General features: G+C 54.2%; 1 protein-coding gene across 2 annotated transcripts; it reads right to left on the bottom strand.

The window, feature by feature from the left end:
• Positions 1–6,320: 6,320 nt before the first annotated feature.
• SLC4A1 (solute carrier family 4 member 1 (Diego blood group)) lies at positions 6,321–21,738 on the bottom strand. Of its 2 annotated transcripts, XM_059149458.1 has the most exons (20): positions 21,631–21,738; positions 18,089–18,171; positions 17,877–17,967; positions 16,804–16,883; positions 15,737–15,917; positions 15,495–15,630; positions 14,909–15,032; positions 14,708–14,792; positions 14,371–14,552; positions 13,719–13,929; positions 13,280–13,492; positions 12,953–13,101; positions 12,646–12,840; positions 11,596–11,769; positions 11,039–11,128; positions 10,393–10,559; positions 9,600–9,853; positions 8,787–8,956; positions 8,517–8,693; positions 6,321–8,049 (listed from the first exon to the last, which is right to left on the bottom strand). In XM_059149458.1, exons 2-20 carry the CDS (start codon positions 18,101–18,103, stop codon positions 7,969–7,971), a joined length of 2,775 nt encoding a protein of 924 aa, XP_059005441.1. In that variant the 5' UTR covers positions 18,104–18,171; positions 21,631–21,738; the 3' UTR covers positions 6,321–7,968. The 2 variants fall into 2 exon arrangements, with proteins under 2 accessions (XP_059005441.1, XP_059005442.1); XM_059149459.1 differs by lacking the exons at positions 17,877–17,967; positions 18,089–18,171; positions 21,631–21,738 and adding an exon at positions 17,226–17,328.
• Between the last annotated feature and the right edge of the window lie 4,867 nt (positions 21,739–26,605).

The following is a 26,605-nucleotide window of genomic DNA, read 5'->3' as shown; positions in this document are numbered from 1 at the left end:
AATCACTCAACTGACCACCCAGGCACCACTCAGCTCTGATTTTTTTTTTTTTTTTTAAGATTTTTATTAATTGGACGCCTTGGTAGCTCAGTTGTTTAAGCGACTGTCTTCGGCTCAGGTCTTGATCCTGGAGTCCTAGGATCTAGTCCGGAATTCGGCTCCCTGCTCAGCAGGGAGTCCGCTTTTCCAGATGACCTCTCTCCTCTCATGCTCTCTTTCTCTCATTCTCAATTTCTCTCTCAATAAATAACCATGGTTCTCTCTCAAATAAATTAAAAAAAAGTTTTTTTAAAATTTATTGATTTATTTGAAAGAGAGAGAATGAGAGAGAGAGAGAGCATGAGAAAGAGAGGGTCAGAAGGAGAAGTAGACTCCCTACTGAGTATGGAGACCTTGATCCAGAGTCTCCCGGATCGCTTAACCAACTGAGCCACCCAGGCATCCCCTCCTCAGCTCTGATTTTTATAATTTATTTTCTTCTGCTTAATTTGGATACAAATGGCTCCTCTCTTTCTTGTTTCCTAAGGGAAGCTCAGATTATGATTTTAGAGCTTTCTTCTTCTTCTTCTTTTTTAAGTAGGCTCCATGCCCAGCATGGGGCTTGCACTCACCACCCTGAGGTCAAAAGTCCGATGTTTAACCGATGGAGATACCCAGCTGCTGCAGACATTTCTTCTTTACAAATATTTGAATTTGATACTATAAATTTTTCTCTAAGCAATGCTTTTGCTCCATTCTACAAATTTTGATAAGTTGTATTTTCATTTTGTTCAAAATATTTAAAAATCTCTTTTGAGGGTGCCTGGGTGGCTCAGTGGGTTAAAGCCTCTGCCTTCGGCTCAGGTCATGATCTCAGGGTCCTGGGATCAAGCCCCACATCGGGCTCTCTGCTTGGTGGGGAGCCTGCTTCCCCCTCTCTTTCTGCCTGCCTCTCTGCTTATTTGTGATGTCTGTCTGTCAAATAAATAAATAAAATCTTAAAAAAAAATCTCTCTTGAGATTTCTTCTTTGACCCATGTGTTATTTAAAAGTACGCTGTTGGGGGCGCCTGGGTGGCTCAGTGGGTTAAAGCCTCTGCCTTCGGCTCAGGTCATGGTCCCGGGGTCCTGGGATCAAGCCCCATATCGGGCTCTCTGCTCAGTGGGAAGCCTGCTTCTCTTCCTCTCTCTCTCTCTGCCTGCTTGTGATCTCTGTCTGTCAAATAAATAAATAAAATCTTAAAAAAAAAAAAAAAGTACGCTGTTGGGGCGCCTGGTGCTGTTGGGGCGCCTGGTGGCTCTGCCTTCAGCTCAGGTCATGGTCTCAGGGTCCTGGGATCAAGTCCCACATCGGGCTCACTGCTCAGTGGGGAGCCTGCTCCCCACACCCCCCACCTCTCTGACTACTTGTGATCTCTCTCACTCTCTGTCAAATAAATAAATAAAATTCTAAAAAAAATTAAAATAAAAGTATGTTGCTTCATCTTGATAAGTTCCCCCCACCCCCAGCTATTTTTCTGTTGATTTTCTAATTCAGTTTCATCATGGTCTGAGGGCAGACACTGCAATGATTTCTATTCTTTTATATTTGCTAAAGTGTAGTTTATGGCCCAGAATATGATACACCTTGGTGAATATTCTACATGAATTTGATAAGACTGTGTTATCTGCTGTTGTTGGATGAGTAACGTATGGACGTCAATTACATACAGTTTATTCTTTGTGTTGTTGAGTTCAATTATGTCCTTACCCATGTTCTGCCTGATGGACCTATTTCAGATAGAAGGATGTTAAAGTCTCCAAATATCATTCTAGACTCCTTCTCTTTGCAGATCTATTTGTTTTTGCCTCATGTATTTTGATGCTCTGTTGTCAGGCTCGTATTGTTCTGTTTTCTTGTCTTTCTCCATCCTTGACAGCTTTCCTTGTTTCTGAAGTCAGCTCTGTCTGAAGTGCATTTCTCATAGATAACGTAGCGTTGGATCTTGTTTTTTGATCCACTCTGACAATCTCTGGTGTTCAGTTGGTATATTTAGACCATTCACATTTAAGGTGATCATTGATATACTTGGATTAATATCTACCATATTTTTACCATTTTCTATCTGTTCCTAATTTGTCTTCCACACTTTTTCTGCCTTTTGTGATTTTAACTGAGTATTTTGTATGATTCCATTTTCGCTCCTTTTTTTATCATGTCATTTTCCCCCCACTTTTTTTTTTAGTGGTTGCTCTGGAGTTTGCAATACCTATTTACAACTAATCCAAGTCTACTTTCAAATAACACTCTACCACTTCATGGGTACTGCAAATACCTTATTTTTCTTAAAAGATTTTATTTATTTACTTGACAGAGAGAGACACAGTGAGAAAGGGAACACAGCAGAGTGAGAAGCTGGCTCCCCAGGGAGCCTAATGTGGGGCTCAATCCCAGGACCCTGGGATCATGACCTGAGCTGAAGGCAGATGCTTAACTTCTAAGCCATCCAGGCATCCCTGCAAATATGTGGTGTCCCTGAAAATATAATAATAAAATATTCCCAATTTCTTCCTCCTATCCCTTGTATTATTGCTGCTGTCCATTTCACTTATACATAGACATACGTAAGGGAACTTCACCGTGCTTCTTGCTTTTTTCCTCCCTTTAGGTGGAACAGGATGGCTACAAGGGACTAGAGTTGGATATTACCCTTCCCGGTTAGGTCACGCTCTGATAAAACCCCAACAGGTTAGGCTCTGGTAAAATGGTTTCTCCTGAGGGCAGACCTAGTAAAGAAGAACAAAATGCTCTGCCATATTTCAAAAGGGCTCCTTTTCCTCTCTCCCTGCAGAAGGGGATTTTTCTCTGAGATTCACGGTGAGGACTGGCGGAGTCCTTGGAGATAACTCACAGAGTCTTGGGGTCCCCATATGACTGGGTCCCCTGGAGTTTTTACCTCTCTGATATGTCTACATGAAGTCTCCAGAAATTTGTCGATTATAGTCCAGGTTTTCCTACCTGCTTCCTGTGGAAGCTTCTGGTCAGGTAAATTGTGATTCTCTGCATCTGTCTGTTTGTATTTCCAATTTGGGCAGGGACAGGGACAGTTTGCCCTGTAACCTCACTTCTCTGACAGATCTAAGAAGAATTGTTGATCTTTCAGTTTGTTTACCTTGTTATTTGCTGTTAGGGTAGAGTGAAGATTTCCAGGCTTCTTATATGCTGGGTCAGAAATCAGAAGTCTATATCGCTATTTTGTTGTTGTTCCTTTTGTTTTGTTTCTGTTTTTTTCCCTTTTACTATACTACTTAATTTAATGTGTTATTTTTCTTGTTTTTAAAAATTGTGGTAAAATAAAAGTGCCTGTGTGGCTCAGTTGTTAAGCCTTGGCCTTTGGCTCAGGTCATGATCTCAGGGTCCTGGGATCAAGTCCCAAGTCTGGCAGCCTGCTCAGCAGAGCTTCTCCATCAGCTCATGCTCTCTCTCTCATACTCTCTATCTTAAATAAATAAATAAATAAATAAAATCTTTGAAAAATTGTGGTAAAATACATTTAACATAAAACTTACCATCTTTAGTATTTTTAAGTCTACAGTGCAATGGTATGGACGAAGTACCTTCATAACATTGTCAACCATCATTCACCAACCATCTCCAGAACTCTTTTATCATGTAAAACTGAAATTCTGTCCGCCTTAAACAATAACTTCCCATGCCCCTTACCCAGCCCCTAGCAATCACTGTTCCATTTTCTGTCTTTACGATTTTTGACTACTTTAAGTAACTCCTAGAAGTGGAATCATGTATCGTCTTTTTGTGCGCAGTTGGTTTCACCTAGTATAATACCCTTAAGGTTCATTCACATTGTAGCATGTGTTGCAATTTCCTTTCTTTTTAAAGCTAAATAATATTCTATTCTATGTATAGACGACATTTTGCTTATCCATTTGTTCATCAAATGGATAAGTTTTAGATAAGCTTCCAAGTTTTAGCTATTATGAATGATGCTGCAATGAACATAGGTACATAAATATCCCTTTGAGACCCTGCTCTCAATTCTTTGGGGTATATACCCAGAAGTGGAATTGCTGGATTATATGATAATCCTGTTTTTAATTTTTTGTGGAAGCACCAAACTGTTTTCCACAGGAGCAATACCCTATTTTCCATTCTTACCAACAGTGCACAGGGGGTTCAATTTCTCTACATCCTTGCCAACACTTGTCACTTTGTTTCATCTTCTTTTCTTCCTTTTTTTCTTCCTCCCTCCCTTCTTCCTCCTTCCTTCCTTCCTTCCTTCCTTCCTTCTGCCATCCTAATGGGTATGAGGTGGTATCTCATTGTAGTTTTGATGTGTATTTCCCTAATGAATAGTGATGTTGACCATGTTTTCACATGTTTATTGGCCATTTGTAGATCTTTTCTGGAGAAATATCTATTCAAGTTCTTTACTTATTTTTGCATGGGGTTATTTTGTTGTTATTGTTGTCTCTATTTCTTTTTGAATGAGCTTTGGCAGTGCATTTTTTCAAAGACTTTGTTAATTTCATCTAAGTTGTGAAAGTTATGGATATTTATGTTTGTAGTATTTTTTGCTATTTTTTTAATGTCTTGGGGTCTGTAGTGATGTCCTCTAATTTCTGTTATTTAAAATTTACAGTTCTCCTTTTTTCTTGATCAGTATGGCTAGAAGTTTATCAGTTTTGTTGATTTTTTTCCCCAAAAGAACTAATTTTGGTTTCACTGATTTTCTCTATTGTTTGTTCTCAATTTCATTGATTTCTGGTCAGTCTTGATTATTTTTCTCTTTCTGCTTATCTTGGTTCTAATTTGCTCTTCTTTTCTAGTTTTTTGTTTTTGTTTTAAGTAAGCTTTGTGCCTAACATGGGGCTCGAACTCACAACCCTGAGGTCAAGAGTCACATGCTCTACTGACTGAGCCAGCGGGACACCCTTCTCCAGTTTTTAAAGGTAGAAGCTTAAATTACTGAGTTGAATCTTTCTTATCTTCTGACTTAAGCATTTAATACCGTTTCCCTCTAGACACTGCTTAATTGCATCCCACAAATTTTTATCTGTTTTCATCTGCATTCACTTTAAAATATTTTCTAATTTCCCTTAAGACTTCATCTTTGACCCATGGGTTATTTACAAGTGACTTGCTGGGTTTTCAAATATTTAGAGGCTTGTTGTTGTTTTCCCCAGGTATCTTTCTGTTATTGATTTCTAATTTAATTCTGTTATGGGCATTAATCATACTTCCCATGATTTCAGTTCTTTTACATTTGTTAAGGTTTTTTTTTTTTTTTTTTTTAATGGGGTTGAATGGGTGAGCAGCATTTAAAACTGCTGAGATTTTGAGAGAGTGTGTATGTATTGGGGAGTTGGAGTGGGGCAGAAGGACAGCTCTTAGAGGAAATGCGGGGGAGGGGTGGAGAGAGTGGATCCCTGCATCTGTTGAGGTGGGGGCAGGAAATGCAAGGGAAGGAAGGCCATTTGGATTGATTTCTGCAGCCTTCACACTTCCCTAATGCCTTCCTGGCTCAAGATGGCCAGTGGGGTTCTGGCAAGCCCCGAGGACAGACCAACTGCTGTGGGGACACGAAGTTGCTGTGCATAGGAGTGGACAGCGGGGACTGCTCTCCTTGGGGCCAAGGTGGCTCTCTGGCCCTTGGGCAGCTGCCCTGGGCAGCCCAGGAGGGGTCAGCTGGGGATAGGCAGCAAGTAAATATAGATGCAGGGAAGGAAGCCAGACAGGCCAGCGTGGCACTGACCTCTTGCTGGAAGGCTTAGAAAGGTGGGGAGGGGTTCTGTTTTGGCAGCCTCCCCTTCAGGGGAGAGTGACTCCTGGCTCAGCAGCCCCCTAGGATGGCTGGAAGCAGCTGGTCCTCCATGGGGACGTGAGTGAGGGCTAGTGGAAAGGCTGGTCAAGAGACACCGTTCTTGTGTAACTGAAGGCAAACCGCATTCCCTCCCTGGGAGTCCCCCTCAGAGGTGTTGCCCAGTGTGGTGAGGTGATTGAGTGTAGGCCAAGGCTCTGCCTGGCCCAAAGGGATGTGGGGCCCACAGGACAAGGCTCTTGCTTGTCCTGAAGAAGGATGTCCAAAGGGTCAGTGTGCCTTCCCTCAGCTCTCCCACACTCTCACTGGCGGCTGGCCCTCTCTACCACAGGACTTCCGGCCACCAGTTCTGTCCCGGCCCCAGCACCATTGCCAACCTCTCTGGCCTGGCTCTCCCTGCCCCCACCCAAGGTTACAACCCTGGCACCAGCTCCCCACCAAGCATGCCCTGCCCACCTGGTCCAACCAAGAGAAGACCCCTTGGCCCCCCGAGTCTGGGAGGGAAAGCCCGCAAGACAGTCACTCCACCACAGACGCATTTATTGGCAAAACCTATAACCAAGCATCAAGGGGAAGGGTGCTAGCCGAGTGGGTGACTTTCTTTCTGTTTTCCTTAGGGGTGTTCAAGGAGCAGGAAGGAGGGGGCGGGGCCGTCACCACACCAGCAGCTAAAGTCTATGCGCTTCCTCTGAGGCCTGAGATCAGGCTATGCTAAGCATATGCACTTTACTGTCTCATTTAATCCTTAGGACAATCCTACAAGGTAGGTACCATTATCATCCCCATTTTCCTGATGAGGAATCTGAGGCATAGCACAGGGAAGTGGTGAGAGGCGGCTGTCAGCCTTCAGGGCTGCCCCCACCCCCCAAAAGCCTCCCAGCAGTGGCCCCCAGCTCCTGACTCTCCGTTTCAACCATTTCTCACCACTTCCAGCTCTTTTTATATTTTTGTTTTGTAAAAAAAAATAGATTATGCCCATATTTGCCCATATTCTGCAGAGCCCACTGGCCCTTCCCCCAGTTGATTAAATCTGGGTTCTCCCCCCAAGATTCAGCTAGAGTAAGATTGTGGACACTGAGTCTCAAACTAGAGGCCTGGGTGTTTGGGGGAAACCAGAGTACAAGGAGAGTTCTTAGAAAATACAATCAATAAATTACAAACCTCCCTCCCTTCCCCCCATTTCCTCCCACCCCCCATCCAAATCTAGAACAGATTTGTGCATCGCCCCCCCCCACTCCCTCCCACCCCACTGCAGGGTCTCGTCTCAGTTGCCTCTGTGTCTGTGGGGGTCCGGGCCCTCCATAAATGTTTGTGGAATGAATGGATGTGTGAATGAGTGTGAGAATGGGAGGAGGGAGTGAGCCTTTGGAGTCCTGAGTCCCAGACCTGACTGTATCCTTACCGCCACCTTGCCCTCACCGGGACACCTCCCTCTGCCCCAGAGAAGAGGGTCCCCAGGATCAGGCTGGGAACAGAGTAGGAGAAGTGGGGAGTCAGCTGGGGCATCTTTAAGCATGGGAAGGTAGGTGACTGAGGTACAACATAGGGCTCTGGCCTCAGGGTCGGGAGACCTGGTTCAAATCCCAGCTATACGACTCAGGAGCTGTGTGACCTTGGGCCAGCCTAGAGAAGAATGATAACTACTACATGTTGGCCCTTTCAGAGCTGACAAGAACCCTTTTCCACATTTGTCTTTCGTCCTCAGTAATCATCCTGTAATGTGGGTATTATTCTAAATATACGCATTTTACAGAAGAAGAAGCAAAGGCTGGAGAAGTCAAGGGACTTGCCCAAGGTCGCACAGCATGCAGGAACCTGAACCCCACCCCCTCTACCTCCCTTGCTACTGCCCCTGTCTGTGCTATGAAGAGGCTGGCTCAGATCTAAGCCCTCCAGCTTAGGAGCCCCACATGACAACGTGGCAGCAGGAGAGACCTCACAGCAAAATCCCTAGTGTGGACCCTACTGACCATCTCTAGACATAGAAGCTGGTTTACCCCTCATGGAAGGGTTTCTAGACACCCCTCCCATCCCCCACCCACAATCCTGGGGCTCCAGTAGCTACCCCAGGAAGGATACGAGTGTCCATGAGATACCCATGAACTTCTGCTTTTCCTGGGAGTGTGGGGAAGTGGGAGGGTGGAGGGAGCTTGGAAGCCCATGTCTTCCCTTCACACGGGCATGGTCACCTCGTTGTACTCATCCCAACCTTCCTCTTCATCAAAGGTCGGCTTGGCATCATCAGCATCCAGCTGGAGGGGAGAGTAGGAAGGACCGAGGGTGAGCTTCCGGGAGCGGCTGGGGCAGAGGAGCCCTCCCTCCAGCACTGAGGGCACTTCTAGAGCACGGAGAGGGACTGGCTCTCTCTGGACCGTGGACAAGTCATGTCCTACCCTCTCAGCCCCTAGCTTTGGTCTGGATGAGTTTTTTCCAAGGGGTGAGGGACCCCTGGGGATGGGGTACCCCAGCAGGGGAGGGCCTACAGAGGGCCTTCATCAGGGCAGCCCCATGGCGACTGTCATGTTGTGGGAGAATTCTATCGGAGGAGCAACTCTGTCCAAAATGACTGGGAGGACCCTAGGACAAGGGCTCCAGGGTAAGACAGCTCACGTGGAGCACACCCACTCCCTGCCCCCCCAGCTCTGGTGTCCTGGCCTCCAGCCTCTGCCCTCTATTCACCCTCCCCCACCGTCCCTAGGAGCGGGGAGCAGCCACGCACACACTGGAGCTCCAGCTTCCTGAAGATGAGCGGCAGCAGGAGGCGGCGCAGAGGCACCGTGAGGATGAGGATGAAGGGCAAGGCCAGCGAGGTGGCGGGGAAGGTTTTCACCGTCCACAGCCCTGCCAGGCAGATGATCTGGATGACCGTGAACAGGTGCATGCGCCAGGTCTTCACCTGCAGGGGGAGGCGGTGGTTACTTCCTGCCCCTCCCTGGCGCCCAGCAACCCCCACCCCACTGTGGGCTGGGGAGCCACGAGGGCCCTGTACCCGCTTGACGTAGGGCACATCCGGGTGGTACTTGGACGGCTTCAACAGGAGCAAGACGCGGTCGAAGAGCTGGATGCCGCTGAGGGACGTGACCCCCATGTAGAGGAAGATGCCAAACAGCACAGCCAGGGGGATGCGGGACAGGATGGGCCCCATGAGGATGGACACACCTGCCGGGAGAACCAGGCACTCCTAGCCCCGGGGGGCCCCAGAGGGCTGACAGCATTGGGGGCTGGAGAATGAAGCCATAGGGACCATATGAAGCCCTTTCTGTGGATCCTCTTAAGAGGAAGTACCCAATTTTACAGATGAGGAAACAGAGAGGGGAAGCAATTTGCCTAAGGCCACACAGCTACAAGTGGCAGATCAGGGAGTCAAACTCCTGCCTGCAGGACATCAAAGCCTATTCCTTTGGCCTCGGGGGTTCACAGAGGCCAGAGAAGCCCAACTTTTCCATCACCCCAGCAGAGAATGCCTCCATTGTCTGCCACCTACCCAAACCCTAACCCTCCTCCAGCTAATACTAACTTCGCCTCCTTTAAGAAACTACCCTGCGACTCCATCAGTAACGGTGGTGCTGCTCACACTGACCCCAGGTGTACTCTCACCTGCTCCAGAACTTAGATAAACCCCAGTGATCTTCTGTCTTCTCCTCTCCCACCCCAGATGATGCTCCGAGCCCTGACTTGCTATCAGTCATAGAGTAGCCAAGCTAGAGAGAGGGCTGCAGAAGGCTCTGGATCCGAAGAGGCAGAGGCTGGGGGCTGGAAGCAAGGCCAAGGGTGGCAGAGAGTGTGGCCAGCCCTTACTCACCCACGAGTACAGCGACCAGGAGCCCACTGATCCGCTGCTCCTTGACCTCCTGAATCTGGGCTGCAGCCCCTGGGGCGCTGGCCTTGCCCATGACCGTGAGTGCGTTGGCGTGGGTAACAGAACGAACAGTGGTGGCACTGAGCCAGGGCATCCCAAAGAGGGCAGCCACACCGCCCATGCCTATGACCAGCAGCAGGTCCAGGTGGAAGCCAGAGCCCTTGATCATCTTGCGCTCTGGTTTGCTGATAATCAGCCTGGGGAGTGTGGAAGGTCAGGGGTAAGCAGCATTTTCCCCCATCCCCACCCTCTTTGCCCCTTCTCTCCTTCTCCATGCTTGGGTCCCTCTGTGCCTTAGTTTATCCTGTTGTGCTCCTCTCCCGTGGAGTTCCTTGCTCCCCTCCCTCCCACCCCCTCTTGATAATCCAGACTCTAAGAGTGGAAGGATCTCAAGACAGCCCCTAGAACGTCCACAGGCAGATTTACATTGAAGCTGATGAGGCTGATCTGGTAAAGGTCCATTCTGAAGTGTGTCACTTCCTTTTGTAGTTCTCATTTTGTTTTCTTTTTCTTAAAAAGGTCTCCCCAAATGATACCACGTCAGGTCCCACAGAACCTGCCCCTGTCCCTGTCCATCCATCACTCCTCTTCATCGGGGGTGGGGGTGGGGGGGGGGGCGCTGGGATTGACTAAGACTAGCTCTCAGTCCTTGCTGTCACACCTGCCTGGAGCCTGTCCCTTTCCCTGCCTCAGACACCCCCCCCCCCACAGGCCCAGCCCTGCCCCTGGCTCTTACGTGGTGATCTGGGACTCAAGGAAGATGAGGATGAAGACCAGCAGGGCCGGCAGGGCAGAGGCGAACATCATCCAGATGGGGAAATTCGCATACAAGCCCAATGGGTGGATGACCCAGCCCCGGGCTGAGGGGTTGGATACGGAGAGGCCTTCAGGCACGCTGAGTTTCTGTGGGAGGGGGATGCTGGTGAGAACACCAGGCAGGGGAGTAGGAGAAAGGAGGCAAGGAGAGCCAGCATCCTGGGCACTTATACTGGGTACTTGCTTTGTACCCAGTCACTGCTCTAAGGTCTTTATATACATCTTCTCATTCCCCACTTTACAGATGAGGAAACAGGATCAGAGAGGTTGTGTGGTTTGCCTTGCATCACACAGCTTTTTGGTGGCAGACCTGAGATACATACTCAGATCGGCCTGGCTGCAGAACAGATTCTATCCTATTGTCCTGGGTTAAGGAGTAAAAAGGCAATCTGACCCCAACCTTTGCTTCAATCCGAGGGGTCCTATAGGGCTGTGGGACGAACCTGGGGCTCTTGGGGGAGGCTGGGATGAGTCGAGGCTGTTCTAGCTGGCTTCAGGTTTGGGAAAGTTGTTCTTGGGAGGGGGCATACTGGGAGAAGAAGCTGACAATAGGAAGAGAGTGTCACCTGAGTGTAAGTGTCCTCAATGAAGAAATCCACAATGACCATGATCAGAATGGAGATGGGGACTCCGAAGTCCCCAATGATCCGTCGCAGCTGAGGGAAGGTGGAAAAATCCAGTCAGTGCTCAGTTGTTTCCCCACCTCCTGCCTCCCTCTTGCCCCCACTCCTGCCCCTTCTTCATGCAGGGTCCTTGCTCTTTCCGGGGGATCCATCGACATCTAACGCCCTGTCCTGCACCTCAATGTACCGACCTTCTTTCTTCTTTCCCTGGCTCAGCCCCACCGCTGGCCCCACAGCTTCTCTACCCCTCTCTAAGATCTGTCCGTGGCTCCCCGCTGGGTTTCCAGCCTCCACAGGCTAAGAAAGGGAGATGGGCTTGCCTGAAGAGTGAAAGCCTAAATGAGGTGGGGGCCAGGGGGCCCGGAAGGCTTGGAATAGGGAATGGAAATCTAGGGTAAGAAGGAGAGTTAATGGCATTGAGGAACTTGGAGGAGTGCTTTGGACTGGGACAGGGCAGTGTAGGGAAGAGCGGGGCCGGGGGGAAGGTGGGGGGTACTGACCACGCCAGGGAAGTAGGAGCTGTTCTTGAACTTGCGCAGCATCATGGCGAGAAAGAAGGTACCAGCCATGAGTACAAGGGAGAGGAGGGCTGTGTTGGGCAGGGGAGCCTGCGGTTTGGGCACCATTGTCACATTGTGGTCATAATGCTTCTGCAGCGGGTGGTCCTGGAAGATCTGGAGCAGAAAACCAAGGCATCCTATTTTCCTCATCCATCTATCCATCATCCATCTATCAATCTGCCCATCATCTATCCATCTATCTGTCCATCTGCCCGTCATCTGTCTATCCATCCATCCATCCTGCATCCATCCATCCACTTCTCTTCTTCCTCAACTGACAGGGTAACAGAGGGACAATGGGATTCTACAGCTTGGTTTTCAGGAGTGAAGACCAGTCTCAGCTTGGGTGGGGCAGGTCATGGCGGCAATGAGTGTAGGTGTGCATGGGAGCACGCTGGGTCTCGGAGATATAAAGCTGGTGGGCAGGAAAGAAGTGCCAAGGGGGCTCCTAAAAAGGGCTTCTGAGACTTGGAAACAGAAAGCCCCACCAAGCAACAGAATCAGAGGCGGATACGCAGTGTCCATCCTGTCTCCGTAGACAATGCAGATGTACAGGTAACACAGTCGAAGGTGCGAGAGCTGAGGAGACAGGCTGCTCCACCCTCAGGCCCCGTGGTTCTTGACGGTGAGCGCCAGAGGGGGCGTGGGGGACAGCAGAGCGCCTGGGACCCCTGCAACCCCTCCATTAACACAGTTTCCCCCTTCCAGGCTCACATACACACTGGCCTGTTTGTCCCTCTGGGCGTGGTTACGAGCCGCACATGCGCACACGGGCAGCCACCTCAGGCGCAGGCGCTCTGGGTCACCGCAGGACCACCGGCCCATAGGCAGCAGGTGTCAACCTGACTGTGGTCACAGCCAGGCACGATGAAGGCACAGCGACACACGGGCCACAAGGACACGTAGACAATGACACACATGGCCACATAGTTTGTGCCCAGAGTCGCACACGCACACACACACGTGTGTCCACACTGCCACTTCCCCCACCTTGATCAGCTTGACGAAGGTCTCGTAGATGAAGATGAGGGAGATCAGGAAGGAGAAGATCTCTTGGGTGTAGCGGGAGATGAAGCGGACCAGGAAACTGCCCTCGAAGGCCACTATGAGCACCACGAACAGGACAAGCCAGAAGCCGATCCACACGCGGCCCACGATGTACTCCAGGTCGTTGTTCGTGCAGAACTGCAAAGGGGTCGGGAAGGACTGGGTCAGGCAGGTGGGCCCAGGCACTCCGTGGTCAGGCAGGCTGGGGCCAGGCGGCTACAGGGTCCGGGTGGGGCCAGAACAGAGCTACCGAGAAAAAGGCTTCTTCAAACACAAGCAGGGGTCCCGAGAAGCCAACCACAAGAAGGGGTTGAGCCCCGAGCAGGGAGAACAGAATGCCTTGCACCGCCGTGGAGATGAGCAGCTCCGACACCCCCATCATGTTCTGGGTCTTCTCTCCTGTGGGTAGAAGTTACAGTGTGGTCAAGGTCAAGAGGTCGTTTCTAGGGTCCAGTAGAGCATTTCACAGGCAGGCTGTAATAGGGGTCCAGATTGTCTGATTGGGTCAAAAGGCAGGGCCAACACAGAGGCCAAAGAGTGAGAGGTGAAGGTTAGAGGATCATGCAGAGACACTGACCCAGGAGGCCACCGAAAGTGATGGCAGGTGACAAGGCAGCAAAGTAGATGAAGATGACAGCAGCCAGGACCTGGGGGCTGAACGCGTCTGTGATGTCACTCAGGTAGTAGGGGTAGCGGCGCCGGATGTCACGCACCAGGCCCCCAAAAAGCAGACCTGTCCTCTGCAGAGGGTCATCTGGCCCACCAGGGGCCCCTGGAGCCCCATACAAATCTGTAGTCAAGGACAGGGCCATGGTCACAGGGGGTCATGGCAGGAGGCGTTGGGGGGAGAGGAATCGTGGGGAGAATCTTCCGATGGGAACAGGTGACCAAGGGGGCAGGGAGGCATGAGGACAGAGAGAGGGGACACCAGGGTATTGGATGGGAGGAGGGGAGGCAGGGGCTTGCAGGGTTGCACTGGGGACCCTGAGGGTATGTGGGGGTCGCAGGGCAGGTACCTAGGCCCTTGTAGAAGCGGGGCTCGGGCTTGGCGGGGCTTTGTGAGTAGCGTCTCCGCAGCAGCTCCTTCTGCACCGGCACCAGACTGAGCAGTGCCTGCTCAGAGGGAGCCTCGCAGGGAGGCAGCACCAGGCTGCAGTCCAGGAAGCCCTCCAGGTTGCGGACCAGCTCCGCTTTGCTCTGGGCCATGTAGGCATCCACGCGGAAGACCTGGGGGCCGGAGAGAGGGTCAGGACTGCGGGGACTCGCTAGATGAAAGGACCCAAGAGTCCACATCCAGGAACCAGAACCCTCTCTCCCAGCTCCTTCTTGTCCTGCCCCCCCACTCCTCCTTCCTTTCCCACCACAAAAAGGTTTGGGGGAGCCAGACAGGGCCTTGCGTGGGGAAAAGAGAATCCACTAAAGCAAATGGGGTAGCTTAGCGCAGACCAGCCGGAACTACAGTAAGCTGAGGCCAGGCCAGATCTAACTGGGTGGAACCAGGTCCGGTCGGGCAGGGCTAGGCCAGACCACTTGCCCCTGGCTAGACAGGTTAGAAGCAGCAGGGGGAGACCGACTAGCAAAACTCAAGTGACCCAGGCCCGTCCAGTGAGTGACCTCAGCTGCCCCCCAGCCCTCGGGCTCCCCCAGCCCTCCCCAAGCCTGCCTTACCCTCTCAGACATGAGGGTGGCCGCAGCCCGACCAAGTTGGGTATAATCAGTGTTGGGGGCCTCAGGTCCCAGCAACACGAAGAGGAAGCGCACAGGCACCGGGAGCTGCACAGCCTCCAGCTCCGTGGCCACCTCCAGTCGCACGAAGCCCAGCACCGGCCGCTCCAGGAATTCCGCTCTGCCTGCCGGGGAGGGGGCGATGGGAGGTGGTCAGGTCAGGGAGGCCTGAGAGGGGCGGCGGCTGGGTCCATACTTCGGAAGAGGGAGGCTGGGCAGGGATAGGAAGCATCGTCTCGGGGGTGTGGGGGCATCGGGGGTGCAGACCCTAGCTGCTTACCCACGAGCACTAGGGTGGCCTCCGAATCTGGGGGAATCTTCTCCAGAATTCCAGATGGCGAATGCCCTTCTGTGCCCTCCTGTCCCTGTTGGGTGGAGGGTGGTGAGGGGAGTCCTCTGGCCACATTGATCGTCCAGCCCCCTCCTCCCCTAAACACTCTCATTTCTAACCCTGTTCAGGTGGGTCTCCCCACAGCCTCACCTGTTGGCAGAAGAGCTGTGTCTCTAAAGAGGGGTGCTGCGGGAGCAGGGGCTCGGAGGGGTCCCCAGAACGCGTCAGAACCGCGGGCTTCACACCGCCCAGGGCCTCCAGGTCTCCGGCGTGACTGTGGGACGCACAGACAGGGGACATGGGCTGAGTAAGCTATTTGGGCTGGGTCGTTAGTAACACCTAGACTGAGATGGAGACCGGTGGTCAGAGGAATTAAGCAACGCTTCCCAGTGACCAGATGAGAGGGACCCTGGGGCAAAAGGACAGTCAGCCTCCTTTGGGAGGATATTGTGGATGCAAGTGGCCGGTCTCCGTCTGGAATGACCAGGTGGGGCCAGAATGGAGGGAGGAAGGGGCCGTGAGAGCCTGCCCTCCTGAGGACCAGTAGCCCCCACATCTGAACACAGAGATACGGCTGCCCCTCAAGAAGTCAGAGGTAGGAGCTGTCATGGAAGAAATGGGGGCCCTGGTCTGGTGGGGGAGGGGTCCCCTGGGCCGCCAGGGAGAGCTCTGGGCTGGTGGGCCGGGGAGGTAGGCCCTTGGGCTGCGGAGTCTGCGTCCTGGTGGGCAGGGGCACCTGTGTTGGAGCAGCAGGACCCGGAGCAGCTGGTCTCGGGCCTCAGGCCGGATCTGCTCCTCGTAGATAAACCCATCCAGCAGCTGGTTGGCCACTCCTGCCAGGGAGGTCTCCGGCAGATCCAGGAGGACGGTACCTACAAGGGATGGAGGGGTGAGCCGGATGGCGGGACGGTGGCCCTCCGGCCCGCCACCACGCCGCACACACATGCAGGTCTCGGGGAGGGGCCCGGCGGGGCTCACCCTTGGCAAAGGCTTTCTGCAGCTCCAGGAGGCTCCAGAAAGTGAGGTAGGACAGGTGCGGGCGGCCCCAGACCCCGTCCTCCCCGAGGTTCTCCTCCAGCCGCACCCAGTGTGCTGCTTCCATCCACCGCAACTCCTGGTTCTTCTCATCCATCACCAGTTCCTGAAGTTCCACGTACACCTGCGGCCCCACAAACCTGAATCAGTGCCCGGGGCCCGGGACAGCACCCTGGGGAGACTGGCAGTCTAGGGCATGGTGGGCGCTCAGCAGGCTCTGAGAGGTGTTTGGAGGACGCCCAGAGTCCTGAAGCACTCAGGGCAGACCCTGAGCTCAGAATGGATGGGTGGGAGCAGCAGCCTGGATGCGTTGAGTGAGATAAGAAGCGTGTGTGTGTGTGTGTGTGTGTGTGTGTGTGTGTGTGTGTGTGTGGTGGCGGGGTGGGGGTGGGGGGTATAACCCTCCACTTCGGCCCTATTCCCCAACTCCCTGATCAAGCCCTTACCCCATTGCAGAGGCATTTGGAGAATCTCTGGACCAAAAGGGTGCTAGAGCAGACCCTTGGGAGGAAAACAAAAAAGGAAGCCTTTGGGGTCATCGGGTGGGTCTCCTGTCTCCAAGACTGTTGAGTGGGCTCAGCATGCCCTTGGGTTTCCTTGGGGCCAGCTGGTCACTCCCAGGGGCCTGGCTGAGGGCAGATGTAGTTTCCTAACCAGCTAGACAGTCTGATATCCAGCAGGGGTCCAGCAGGCCTGGGCACAGGGGCACGTATTCAATTCTGTGCTTCCCCAAGGAGCACCTGCCGGCCCAGCCCAGGAGCACAGACCTTTGGCAGTCCCTTTATCTCTGCCCAGGGAGCTCCCTGCTCAGTGGGAGAGGGACCTATGTCTCCCTGCACCCCCGTTCCAGCAGGGGTGCTCTCATCCCTTCTATTTCCTGCAGTGCTCACTCCTTTTCTGCCTGTGTGTGGGGCTCCCCCCTGCTGAAGCTGTGCCCATCCCTCTTCACCTCCCTTCTCCTAGTGGAAGGGTCAGTGTCCCAGCAATCAGGTGATGCCGGGTGTCCTCACCTCGTGGGTGCCTGCGTGCGATGTGGCGTCTGGGTCTGTGGTTGTTTCGTAGTCTGTGGCTGTCGGCTCAGCGTGGTCAGCTGAAAACCGGAGGTGGGTTACTGTTGCCCCCCGATAATCCCACCCTTAGGGTCCTCCTGCACTCCCCACAGTGAGCCTCTGAGAGAGTCACGCCTTCCTTACTCCCTCCTGTGGCTGCTGGCTAGGACCCAGTGCCCCCCACCCCCCTGCTCAAGGGTCTCTGGCGCCCTGTGCCCATTCTTGGCCCAGCCTGGCTCTTTCACGCCTCATCCGAGCCTTGTGGAAGACCCCTGGGAGTCATCTTCAGTGGTGACAGAGAGGGTCACCTAGGGATTCTCCTAGGATCTCCTTCCTCTCTGCCACTTTCTGGAATCAGCTTCCCTTCCTTCTTCCCCGCCTACCTCAGCAATCCCACCAGCCCAGCACTTCTCCCTGTCTCCGAGTGGAGCTCTGGGAACCTCGGGTGGGGTCTGCTTTATATTGTCCCCCACTCCACACCCCACTCGGCTCTCATTTCCCAGAGGGGCCTCTTATCTTTAATACCAATGGCCAGCACTTAAGGCCTATTGACAGTAAACAGGTCCCCACCTGGGGCTCCCCAACTGAGACCTTGGCAGGGCCAGGAAGGTTTCCTGTTGTCTCTCTGCCCTGGGGGTCCCTGTGGCCCCTGACTCCTCAGGACCTCTAGACCTCCCCAAACAGAATGATGTTCCCAGAACAGGCCTGGTGCCTGACCTAGAAGTCAGCATGGGATGGACACAGATGGCGTGTGGGCTCATGCCCTTGTCCCCGAGGGGCCTGGCTGCCCTGTCCCAAATGGAGGGCCTGGCCATGGGTGACTAGTCCTGCCCCCCCACCCCCCCAGTTCCCTCCTGTGATCATTTCAAACAAAACTCTGTTTATCCTTCAATCAGCCAGGATTGTGGGGAGAACTGGCCCTGGGGCTGGTGGCGGACGGGAGGGGGTGTGGAGAAGGGACAGGGCAAGTTCCTTAACTGTCTCTGTTCAGGTCTCAGCAGCTCATCCCAGCAAGAGAGAGAGTTGGGGCTCACCGATTGGCTCCTCCACTTGAACCACAGGGACATCTGGGTCTTCATACTCCTCCTGTTCTAGAACGTCCTCCAGCCCCTCTTCATGATCCTCCTATAGGAAGTGGCCGTCAGGGCTGGGCTGGGAAGGGCTTCTTAAGCCACCGTGAAGGTAAGAGTCTGGGGAGTCCCAGAGGCCCCAGATTGGAGCCCCGCAGACACCACGAAAGACTTACCTGCCAGTCCCCCATGGCGTTGTCTTACTTGTCCACTTATCCACAGCGATCCAAGTCCCCAGCATAACCCGCACTGCGGGTCCCTGCAGGGGGGAGCACAGGCTGAGTGAGGCGCAGGCATCCTCCCCCAGAGGTGGCTACATTAGAGTCAAGGGGGACCCCAGGTGTTGAGAGGCAGCAGTGGGGTCAGGGGCAGGAAGCTGGGGGGGAGGAGCTAGATTTGTAGGTGTGAGGACAGGTGTACAGGAGGAGCTGGGAGAGCTGGGGCAGGAAGAGGTAGCTTGGCTGGCATCAATCAAAGGCAGTTTGAGAGAATGGGCTGTTCTTCAAATTCAACTCCCTCTTCCATCCACCAGTCCTCATCCTGGCTTCTTTTCCTGTCCATTCCCTAGATTTAGCCAACTCCAGGGGCATCATGACCTGTTCCTTCTTCAAGGAAATTCGTTCCCCTGGGAGTCTTCACAACGTACCCTCTTCTCCCAGAAACAGTTACTTTCTGCTAGGCATGGGGCTGTAGCATCCTTGGGAGCAGCTCACAGGTGTTGACTGAAGTGTCACTGTTTCTCTCCTTCACCCCCTCGTGAGCTCCCTTTCTCTTGTTCTCTCCCCATCTGTCTCATTGGCCTTACCAAGCCCTTTCCTGCCCCAGGGCCTTTGCATACACAGTTGATACATCCTCAGTGCCCCTTTGCCCCTCATCCCATATCTCAGCTCTTCAGATTCCCTTCCCACCACCCTGTCATTCACTAGCCCACTCTGTCATGTTCTGGTTTCTTGAGTCATTTGTGTATCTGCTGTTCAAGGATGCCGCTAGAAGGGATGCCATCTGAGTGCTAAGATCCGTGTCTCAGTCCCCACTGAATCCCTTACTCCTCGCAGAATGGGTGCCGCAGAGTAGGTGCTCAGTAAGTACATGCTGGGTGAAGGGAAGTGTGGCTGTCCCTTGCAGGCTTGGTTCTCTGGGACTGAAGAGTCAGCATGACTGGGACCCAGCCAAGAGGAGACCGGACCCTGTGTCTCAGGTTTGCTCAGTGTGCCTCTGGCAGAGAGGAAGGTATGCTCACCCCCAGGAAGGTGAGGCGCAGCCCGAGGGGAGCACAGAAGTTCCCTGGGGACTGGATGTGAAGGGGCTCTCTTCACTCTCACTCAGCAACAGGGATTGGGGTCGGGTGACGAACATGCTCGCCCTGTGCCCACGTGGCACTGAGCAGTGGGAGCTGAGATGAACAAGACACGGTCCCTTCTCGCGAGAAGCCCCCACCCGGACTGGGGAGGCAGCTGGGAAGGCAGGAGAGGCCAAGGGCTTCGGGAGACAATACATGCCTCAGACCAACGAGAAATGAGCCGAAGGAGTTGGGTGCCAAGGACCATGTGGCAGGTTCAAAGGTAGGGCGGACTGCTGGGGTTGGGGGTCGGGTGTCTCTGAGGGGGAGGATCCCAGGGCTGGGCCGAGAAGCTCTGGTGGGATCTGAAGGACTGGCAGGTAGGGAAGTGCGGCGCAGGTGTGGGCACGAGCGGGCAGAGGGAGGCGCGAGCCAGGCGGGGCTGGCTGCTGCGTGAGGGAACAGGGCAGGGAGGACATACAGACAGAATGGTCCAGAGACATTTCTTTCTGAGGGCTGAGGGGGTGGGTGTTGCCGTCCCAAGAGATAGAGAGAAGGAGAGGGCATGGCAGAGCCCCACCGAACTGACAAGGGCAGGGGTTCCTGTCTTGGTAGGGGAAGTGATGACTAGGGGACAGTCCCAAGGACCGAGGACAGGGCTGTCCTGCATGGGCCTTTGCCCATGAAGACCCTAGTCAGGCACCCTTCTCTCTCCCTCTTTTGCCCCGCTCTTTCCTCTTCTCCCACTTCTATTTTCTTTCTTCCTTCTCTGACCTTGCCCTCTGCTCTGCCGGGGCCTCAAATCCTGAGCAGTCTCAAGCCTTAGATGCTAAGGGGCTGGGCTGGAACTTTCCATTTCCTGTCTGAGAGGTGGACTGGGCAGAGGGGCCCTCCAGCCAGAGAACGCTGCCTGTCCGCCACTGTCTGGTTGAATAGCCTCCGATGGCCCCCAGTTTCTCTCTAGGCCTCAGTCATCCCGTCTGTACAATGGGAGGGCCTTCCTGCCAGGGTTCTGAGACCTCAGTGAGAGACAGAAGAAGGGAGACTGGAGGTGCCTGGAGCTCAGCTGGGGCCTTAAAGGGTGCCCCCCGTGATCCAGATTGCAGCCCCCACCGGGCCCGGCCCCCCACCGCCCAGTGCTCCGGCACTGATAAGAGCTTGGAACAGGATCGACGCCCCGAGTCTGGAAGCTCATCAAACACCTGGCCACCCAGCCAGCCAGGCTAGGCCAGATAAGGGTGAGCAGGGCATCTGGAGCCCTGGAGGTGGAGCACAGCTGGCAGAGGCGGGGCGGGGGGGCTACCAGATGATGGGGAGGGCTCCCTGGTGGCAGAGCACCGCCTTTGTGCGATCACCGCCCCCACCTCACAGAGCCTTATCTCTTAGAACCCTCGAGGCACTGTGCAAAATGGATAATGTCACTAGCCCCGTTTTACAGATGAGAAAGCTGAGGTTCGGAGAGCTTAACTTGGCAGGTAGGTGTCAGAGGCAGGACGAAAGAGGCCAGCCTCCCTGACTCCCACTACCTCTCTCGCCATTGCGCTGATTTGCCTCCCAGAAGAGAAGACAGCTCTAAGCTGGTTGAGTGCTAGTGGGTTGAAAGCATGGGCTCTCCAGTCGGCCTGCCTGGGTTCAGATCCCAGACCTGTGACTTACTGTGTGACTGCGGGCAAGTGACTCAACCTTACTGTGTCTCGGTTTTCTCATCTGCAAAGTGGGGTAACAAGAATGAACCCTAAGTAGCCCTAAGTGCTACCCTGTTGTAGCTAAGTTGGTCGATGTAGAGGCCTTAGAACACTGACTGACACAGAAGGAGCTCTGGGTCATGTTGGTCATCATTATCACTGTGACTGGGGACCAAGGTCAGACTTGCTATCTTCCTCTCTCTCTGATCTTGTTACTTTGTTCCCATGGAATTAGCCTAAGTGCTTTGAAATCCTTGGGTGATGGGGGACTCCTCCTTTCTCTTCAAACACCCCCTAGGCTGGGGACAGGGCCGGGTCTGCCCCGATGAGTCCCTGAAAGTGTCCCAAATGGGAAAGAGGGTCAGTGAACAACTGTCCTCACAGAGGGGGATAGGATGCCCTGTGGGTCCCCATGCATGGCTGGGGGCAAGACTTGGGTCTGTGGGACTCCAGGTGGGAGTCCTGGAGGCGGATCCGACTTGCCCCCTCCAACACCAGCCACACAGACCTCTGCTGCCACGTGCCCGTGTCTTTCTCCCAACACTGCACCCTCGCGCTCCCCAGCTGGAGGTGCCAACGGGCCCGTGCCCTTAGGGGTAACAACACACATCCTACCGTTCTCATCCCACCCACCAGCACCCCCTTGGAGGTCTGGTGCCTTGGTCCCCTGGGCACGGATTCAGGCTGGGCACTGCAGAAACCCTCAAGACAAGTGCCGCAGGACCCCCCCCACCTCCCCCCCAGCCCTGCTCACCTGCTCACGAGCCTCGGGGTCCCTCGGCGAGCTCCTGCAGCTACAGGTGTCCTCTGCCACCAGCTGAGCTCACACCCGCTCTGACAGCACCCAAGTCCTGGCTCCCAAACCCCGGGGGCAGCTCCCAAACCCCTGACTCATGCCCCCGCCTCCTAATCTGCCCGCCCCACCGTCCCGGGGAGCCCCTTCCCACCCCCCGCCCTGCTCCTTCTGGGTGCCCAGTAAACAGACTTATCTCTCACACACATCTGGACAGCTGTGCGTCTGGCCCACCCCACCCCAGCCGGCCAGCCCCCAAGGCCTCCTGCTGCCCTCCTGGCTCCCAGGGATTCTCCTGGGTCTTCCTTCGCCGACTAAGGTGTGATGGCTGGGTTCTCGAGCTCTCAGCCTCCCGGCAGGTCTGCTCCAGCTCCTGGGGGTTCCTGTCCTGCCTCTGTCCTTCCTCACTCTGGCCAGGCTCCTCTGCTCTGGCCCTGAGAGACACAGGTGCCTTCCCTCTTCTCTCTCGGTGTCTTCCCCGAACTCACTCTTGTTCTACACCTCACCCACAGGGACCTGCTCAGTGCATACAGGCTCCGGGCGGCCCCGTCCCCTTCTTGCCCCAGACTAGGGCTCCCTAGCCACCTTCTCCCCAAGACCCTGGATGGCTCCAAAGAGCTGGTCCCAGGGTGCTAAGACGCTGCCACTCAGTCAACCTGAAACAATGTCAGGTCAACAAAAACAACCTTCCCCACACAGAGCTCAGAGCTCACAAAGCAGCAATGTTTGGGCACACTGGCTTCTCTGTTGGCAGCCCGGCCCAGGCCCCCAGGCCAGAGCAGCCCGCATTCTTGGCCCCCGCTGTGCCCCTGCCCACACCCCCCAGCAGGGCAGCTTCTGCTCCTGGGGGCGCTAGGCCAGTCACCTGTCCCTGGGCTCCGGTTGCTAGAGAAGCAGAGACTGAAAGATGAGTTCAGATGGGCAAGAATGAAGAAAGGCTTGAAAGCAGACGGAGGGGGTTTATGGATACGGCTCCAGGCACTGAGAATGAAAACCATCTCAGGCCAGCATCAAAACCCACTGACTGTGGGACCCCTGGGCAAGTGCCTGCCCTCTCTGGGCTTTAGTGTCCTTACTATAAAGTGAGAGTCCCCGGTTCTGTGGCTTCCAGTTTGGGGAAGCCCCATTTCCAACTCAGACAGACAGGGTCAGATCGATGGCATATCCAGCAATTTCCCCACCGTTTCCTGGGTCTTGACCACAAATTTACACTGTGCCGAGCCTGACAGAGAGGGAAAGAGGCCGCCGATTCCTCCGGTGTCCAGACACTGGGCTGAGGGCTTCATCTACTCCTTGCTGTGTCCGCAGTTCCCACAAAAGGCAGCTGGAGGGACAGAGGATTCCAGCACTTTCCCAGTGAAGAGAAGAGCTGATGGCCTGACACAGGCTGTATGCAGACCCTGGGCCCAGCCCTTCAGACGCACTACCCCTCTGCGCTCTCTGAGCCCCTCTGAGGAAGGTTCTGCTCCTTGTTGTTCTCTGACAGTTGAGGAAGCTGGGGCAGGGAGGTAGGCTACCTGCCCCAGGCCTCTTGGCTGGGGAACGGGAGCTGGGCCTTAGGCCCACTCCCTGCCTGATGCTAAGCCCTGTGCTCCCTCCTGTTGCCCTTGGCCATCATGCTAGTCGCTAACAGAGGCCCCAGCGGAAGGCAGCTGGGGGATGCCTCCTCCTGCTCCAGGACTGGAGCTCACACTGGGCTTGGAGGATCTTTCTCAAGCCCTGGCCAGCCTGGGTTGCGACAGCGGGGGCAGCAGATGCTAAATGAAGCCCCTGCCCTCACATCGCAACCCAGAGGCCCCAGGGACCTTGCCCTTCCGCTGGACCCAGGAGTGAGAGACAGCAGGAGGCAGGAGGCAGCACGGGAGCCCCCTTCCCTCGTTCAGAGAGGACAGGCGGCTGTGGGGTGGTGGCGGGCACATCTGGCTTAGGAGGACGGTTGGCCCAGCTGTTGGGCTGTTCTGCAGATACCATCCCCGGACAGCCCACCAGACACCCAAGCAGCAGCAGAGCAGATTGTGTTCTGGTTCTTTCTACTCATACCACCTGTTCTGGGTCATTCTTACTGCCCTGACTGAATGCTGATGTTTCCCCAAATCTGCCCAATGTCGCATTTTGATTGTTTATGCTTTTCCAGGAAGAAAGGATGGCTCCCATCACTCACTTTAGTCCAACTTGGACTTCAGGTCATCTGAAGGCTCCACGAGCCTAGCACTGGGTGAGGCGCTGGGCAAATAAGAGAGGGGCTGACCTCCCTTTAGCCATGACCCTGGGCTGGACAGAGATGGTCAGAACGCCTGGCAAGTGGGGGAGTGAAGCAGGGCCCCAGGGTGCCTTGAGTGTGTATCCTGACTCCTTCTTCCCATGGACTACTTCTTGCCACCTCTTCCTGTCCCCCCACCCCCCTCCCATTTCCTAGTTCTAAGGGAAGAGCCTACCAGGTTCCCCTCCCCCAGGTTCACGGGTGTCATTGTCCAAGTCTGTGCCCATGGAAGGTTGGGAGCTAAGGTCAAGTGTCTGCAGGAACAAGGGAAGCTAAGGGTGGACCCCCGGACTGAGTCTGAGGAGCCCCACCCCACCGAGCAGTGACTTGGTGCCCTCCCTATATGATGTTATTGTGGACCACACAGCCCAGACCACGGACCGGGACAGGTTGCCCCAGAGGGAGAACTTCTGGCAGGGAGTTCAGTTCTCCTGAAGGGATGAGACTTTCTCATTTTCCATCATCCTGGGATGTAGTCAGTCCTCAGTGAGAGGCGAGGACTTGACAGTGGGCCTTGGAAAGGAGGTTGCCTTCTCTCTCCTGGCCTGAAGGTGGAGAGGCTGAGATTCCATGTGAGGAAGTGGGGCGGGGTGGGGGGGGGTGTTTCCATGGCAATTCCCTGAGCTTTCCCTTGCAATGGACTTGGCAATGAGGTGTTAGGTGGAGCAGCTTGGGCCAGTGACCACTGAAGGCAGACAGAGCTCATAATCTCACAGCTGCTCTTGGGTACACATTGGGTGAGTTTGGCGGCTCCCCGCAAGCCCCCAGCAAAACCTTGCTGGACAGTTCCCCGGTAGGCACAGGAGGGAAGATCTGGGCCCACGATCACGACAACGAGGGCCATGGTTTGCAGTGGCCGCTAAGGGGAGGGGATGTCCAGATGGCATGGCATAACCCACTGAAGGGAGCCAGGAGGTGGCCAGATGGGAGAGGGTCTGGCCAGGTGACCTGGAGGGGCCCATGGGTATTTCCTGGTTAAGATATGACTTCCTCTGCCCTCATGGACTGGGGACTCAAACAGTGAGAAAATGTCCCATGGCTGGGACGTCTGGGTTCTGTGGAACTGCTGGGACAGGAGGCTTTGTGACCTAGATGGATATGTGACTTTGAGCTGGACATATCCCCTCTCCACTCTTAGGTTTCTTTTCTGGGCTGTCATGAAGACCAGACAACATGAAGATGGGAACTACCTTGACAATGTCACCTGCTCCAGACACATGTAAAGTACCCTAGGAGCTCTGGGTACTGAATCACAGCACCTGCCCTCAAGGAGTTTATGTCCAACGTGGAGAGCCGCACATAATCGCAGAGTGCAATGTCAGGGTATGAACAAAGGAAGGGCAGGCCTGAAGGACAAGCAGTTTGCGAAGTGTAGATGTCCCCAAGGAGTTTTCTGAGCTGAGTTTTAGAAAAGTGCATCAGAAGAGGGAGCAAGGCTTCCTACCTGGAAGGACCAGAGGTGTAAGGTACAGCGTGAGCAGGAGCCAGCCAGGGGTTAATGGAAATGGGGCAGTAATCCCTGCACTTTGGACCAGTCATCATTAGGGCAAATGAGGGGAGTTGGGGGAGGAGAACAGGGGAGGCGGGGCATGGAGTGGAGTTGGAAAGATGCTTAAGGATGAACCAGCCCAGCCTTTCTCCCTGGGAATCCTGTATCTCACCCACTTCTCAGCCACCCCCAGGAGCCTCCCAACTTCACCTGGGCCCCCTAGGAGCCCTCCGACACTCAGAGTGACCTTTTATGTCAATTATTTATTTATTTATATTTTAAAAAGGTTTGTTTATCTATCTGAGAGAGAGTGAGAGTGTAGGGAGGAGGGGCAGAGAGAGAGGGAGAGGGAATCTTAAGCAGATTCTGTGCTAAGCACAGAGCTGATGCAGGGCTCGATCCCACAACGCTGAGAGGGGGACCTGAGCTGGAACCAAGAGTCGGATGCTTTGACGGCACCACTCAGTCACCCTGCACAGTGATCGTTTAGAAACAGGTCAAAAGACCTCCTTCATGACTCCCCGCCATGTGGGGTGACACCCCCTCCCCACAGCAGGTGACACCCACTCCCCACTCCCTTTGCCCATCCCCCTGTTCCTCCTCCATTAAGGCACCTGCATCATTCTTTTCCCTTATAAGATTTTATTTATTTATTTGACAGAGAAAGAGAGAACACAAGCAGGGGGAGGAGTAGGCAGAAGCAGAGAGAGAAGCAGGCTCCCCACTGAGCAGAGAGCCCAATGCAGGGCTCCACCCCAGGACCCTGGGATCATGACCTGGGCCAAAGGCAGATGCTTAACCGACTGAGCCCCCCCCCCCCCCCCCCGCCCAGGCCCCCTAGGCACCTGCATCATTACTGCTTGTCTCTCCTCTCCCTGCCTGGATACTCCCCCTAGTCCCTACCTGGCTGCCCCTTCTCATCAGGCCTCAGATCAATATCACCCTGCAAAAAACCTTCTCCAACCAACCATTTAGAGATAACCCCCCACTACTCCATCACTTTGTCAAGGAAAATCAGGGTAGACTGTGTGTGAGAGAAAACCCAAAATCTCAGTGGTTTAAGCCAAACAGAAGTTTATTTCTCTGTGAAGTAAAATCTGGAGGTAGGAGGTCCCTGGTGGCCTGGCGCTCTGCAGTGTCAGAAACTTCACCCAGGGTACCTTCTATTTTGTGGCATCTTTGGCAAG

The sequence above is a fragment of the Mustela lutreola genome, chromosome 15 (assembly GCF_030435805.1).
Source record: "Mustela lutreola isolate mMusLut2 chromosome 15, mMusLut2.pri, whole genome shotgun sequence".
Classification (NCBI taxonomy): Eukaryota; Metazoa; Chordata; class Mammalia; order Carnivora; family Mustelidae; genus Mustela; species Mustela lutreola.
Note: the sequence above shows the minus strand (reverse complement) of the source record. Positions and strands in the feature narration are given on the sequence as shown.

What these genes read in the sequence shown, in the direction of transcription:
- SLC4A1 (XM_059149458.1), bottom strand. An exon ending in CCACCCTCATGTCTGAGAGG is followed by an intron (nt 13,930 to 14,370) that starts GTAAGGCAGGCT and finishes TCCGGCCCCCAG; the next exon opens with GTCTTCCGCGTGGATGCCTA. An exon ending in GGAAGCTGGAGCTCCAGTGT is followed by an intron (nt 8,050 to 8,516) that starts GTGCGTGGCTGC and finishes TCTCCCCTCCAG; the next exon opens with CTGGATGCTGATGATGCCAA.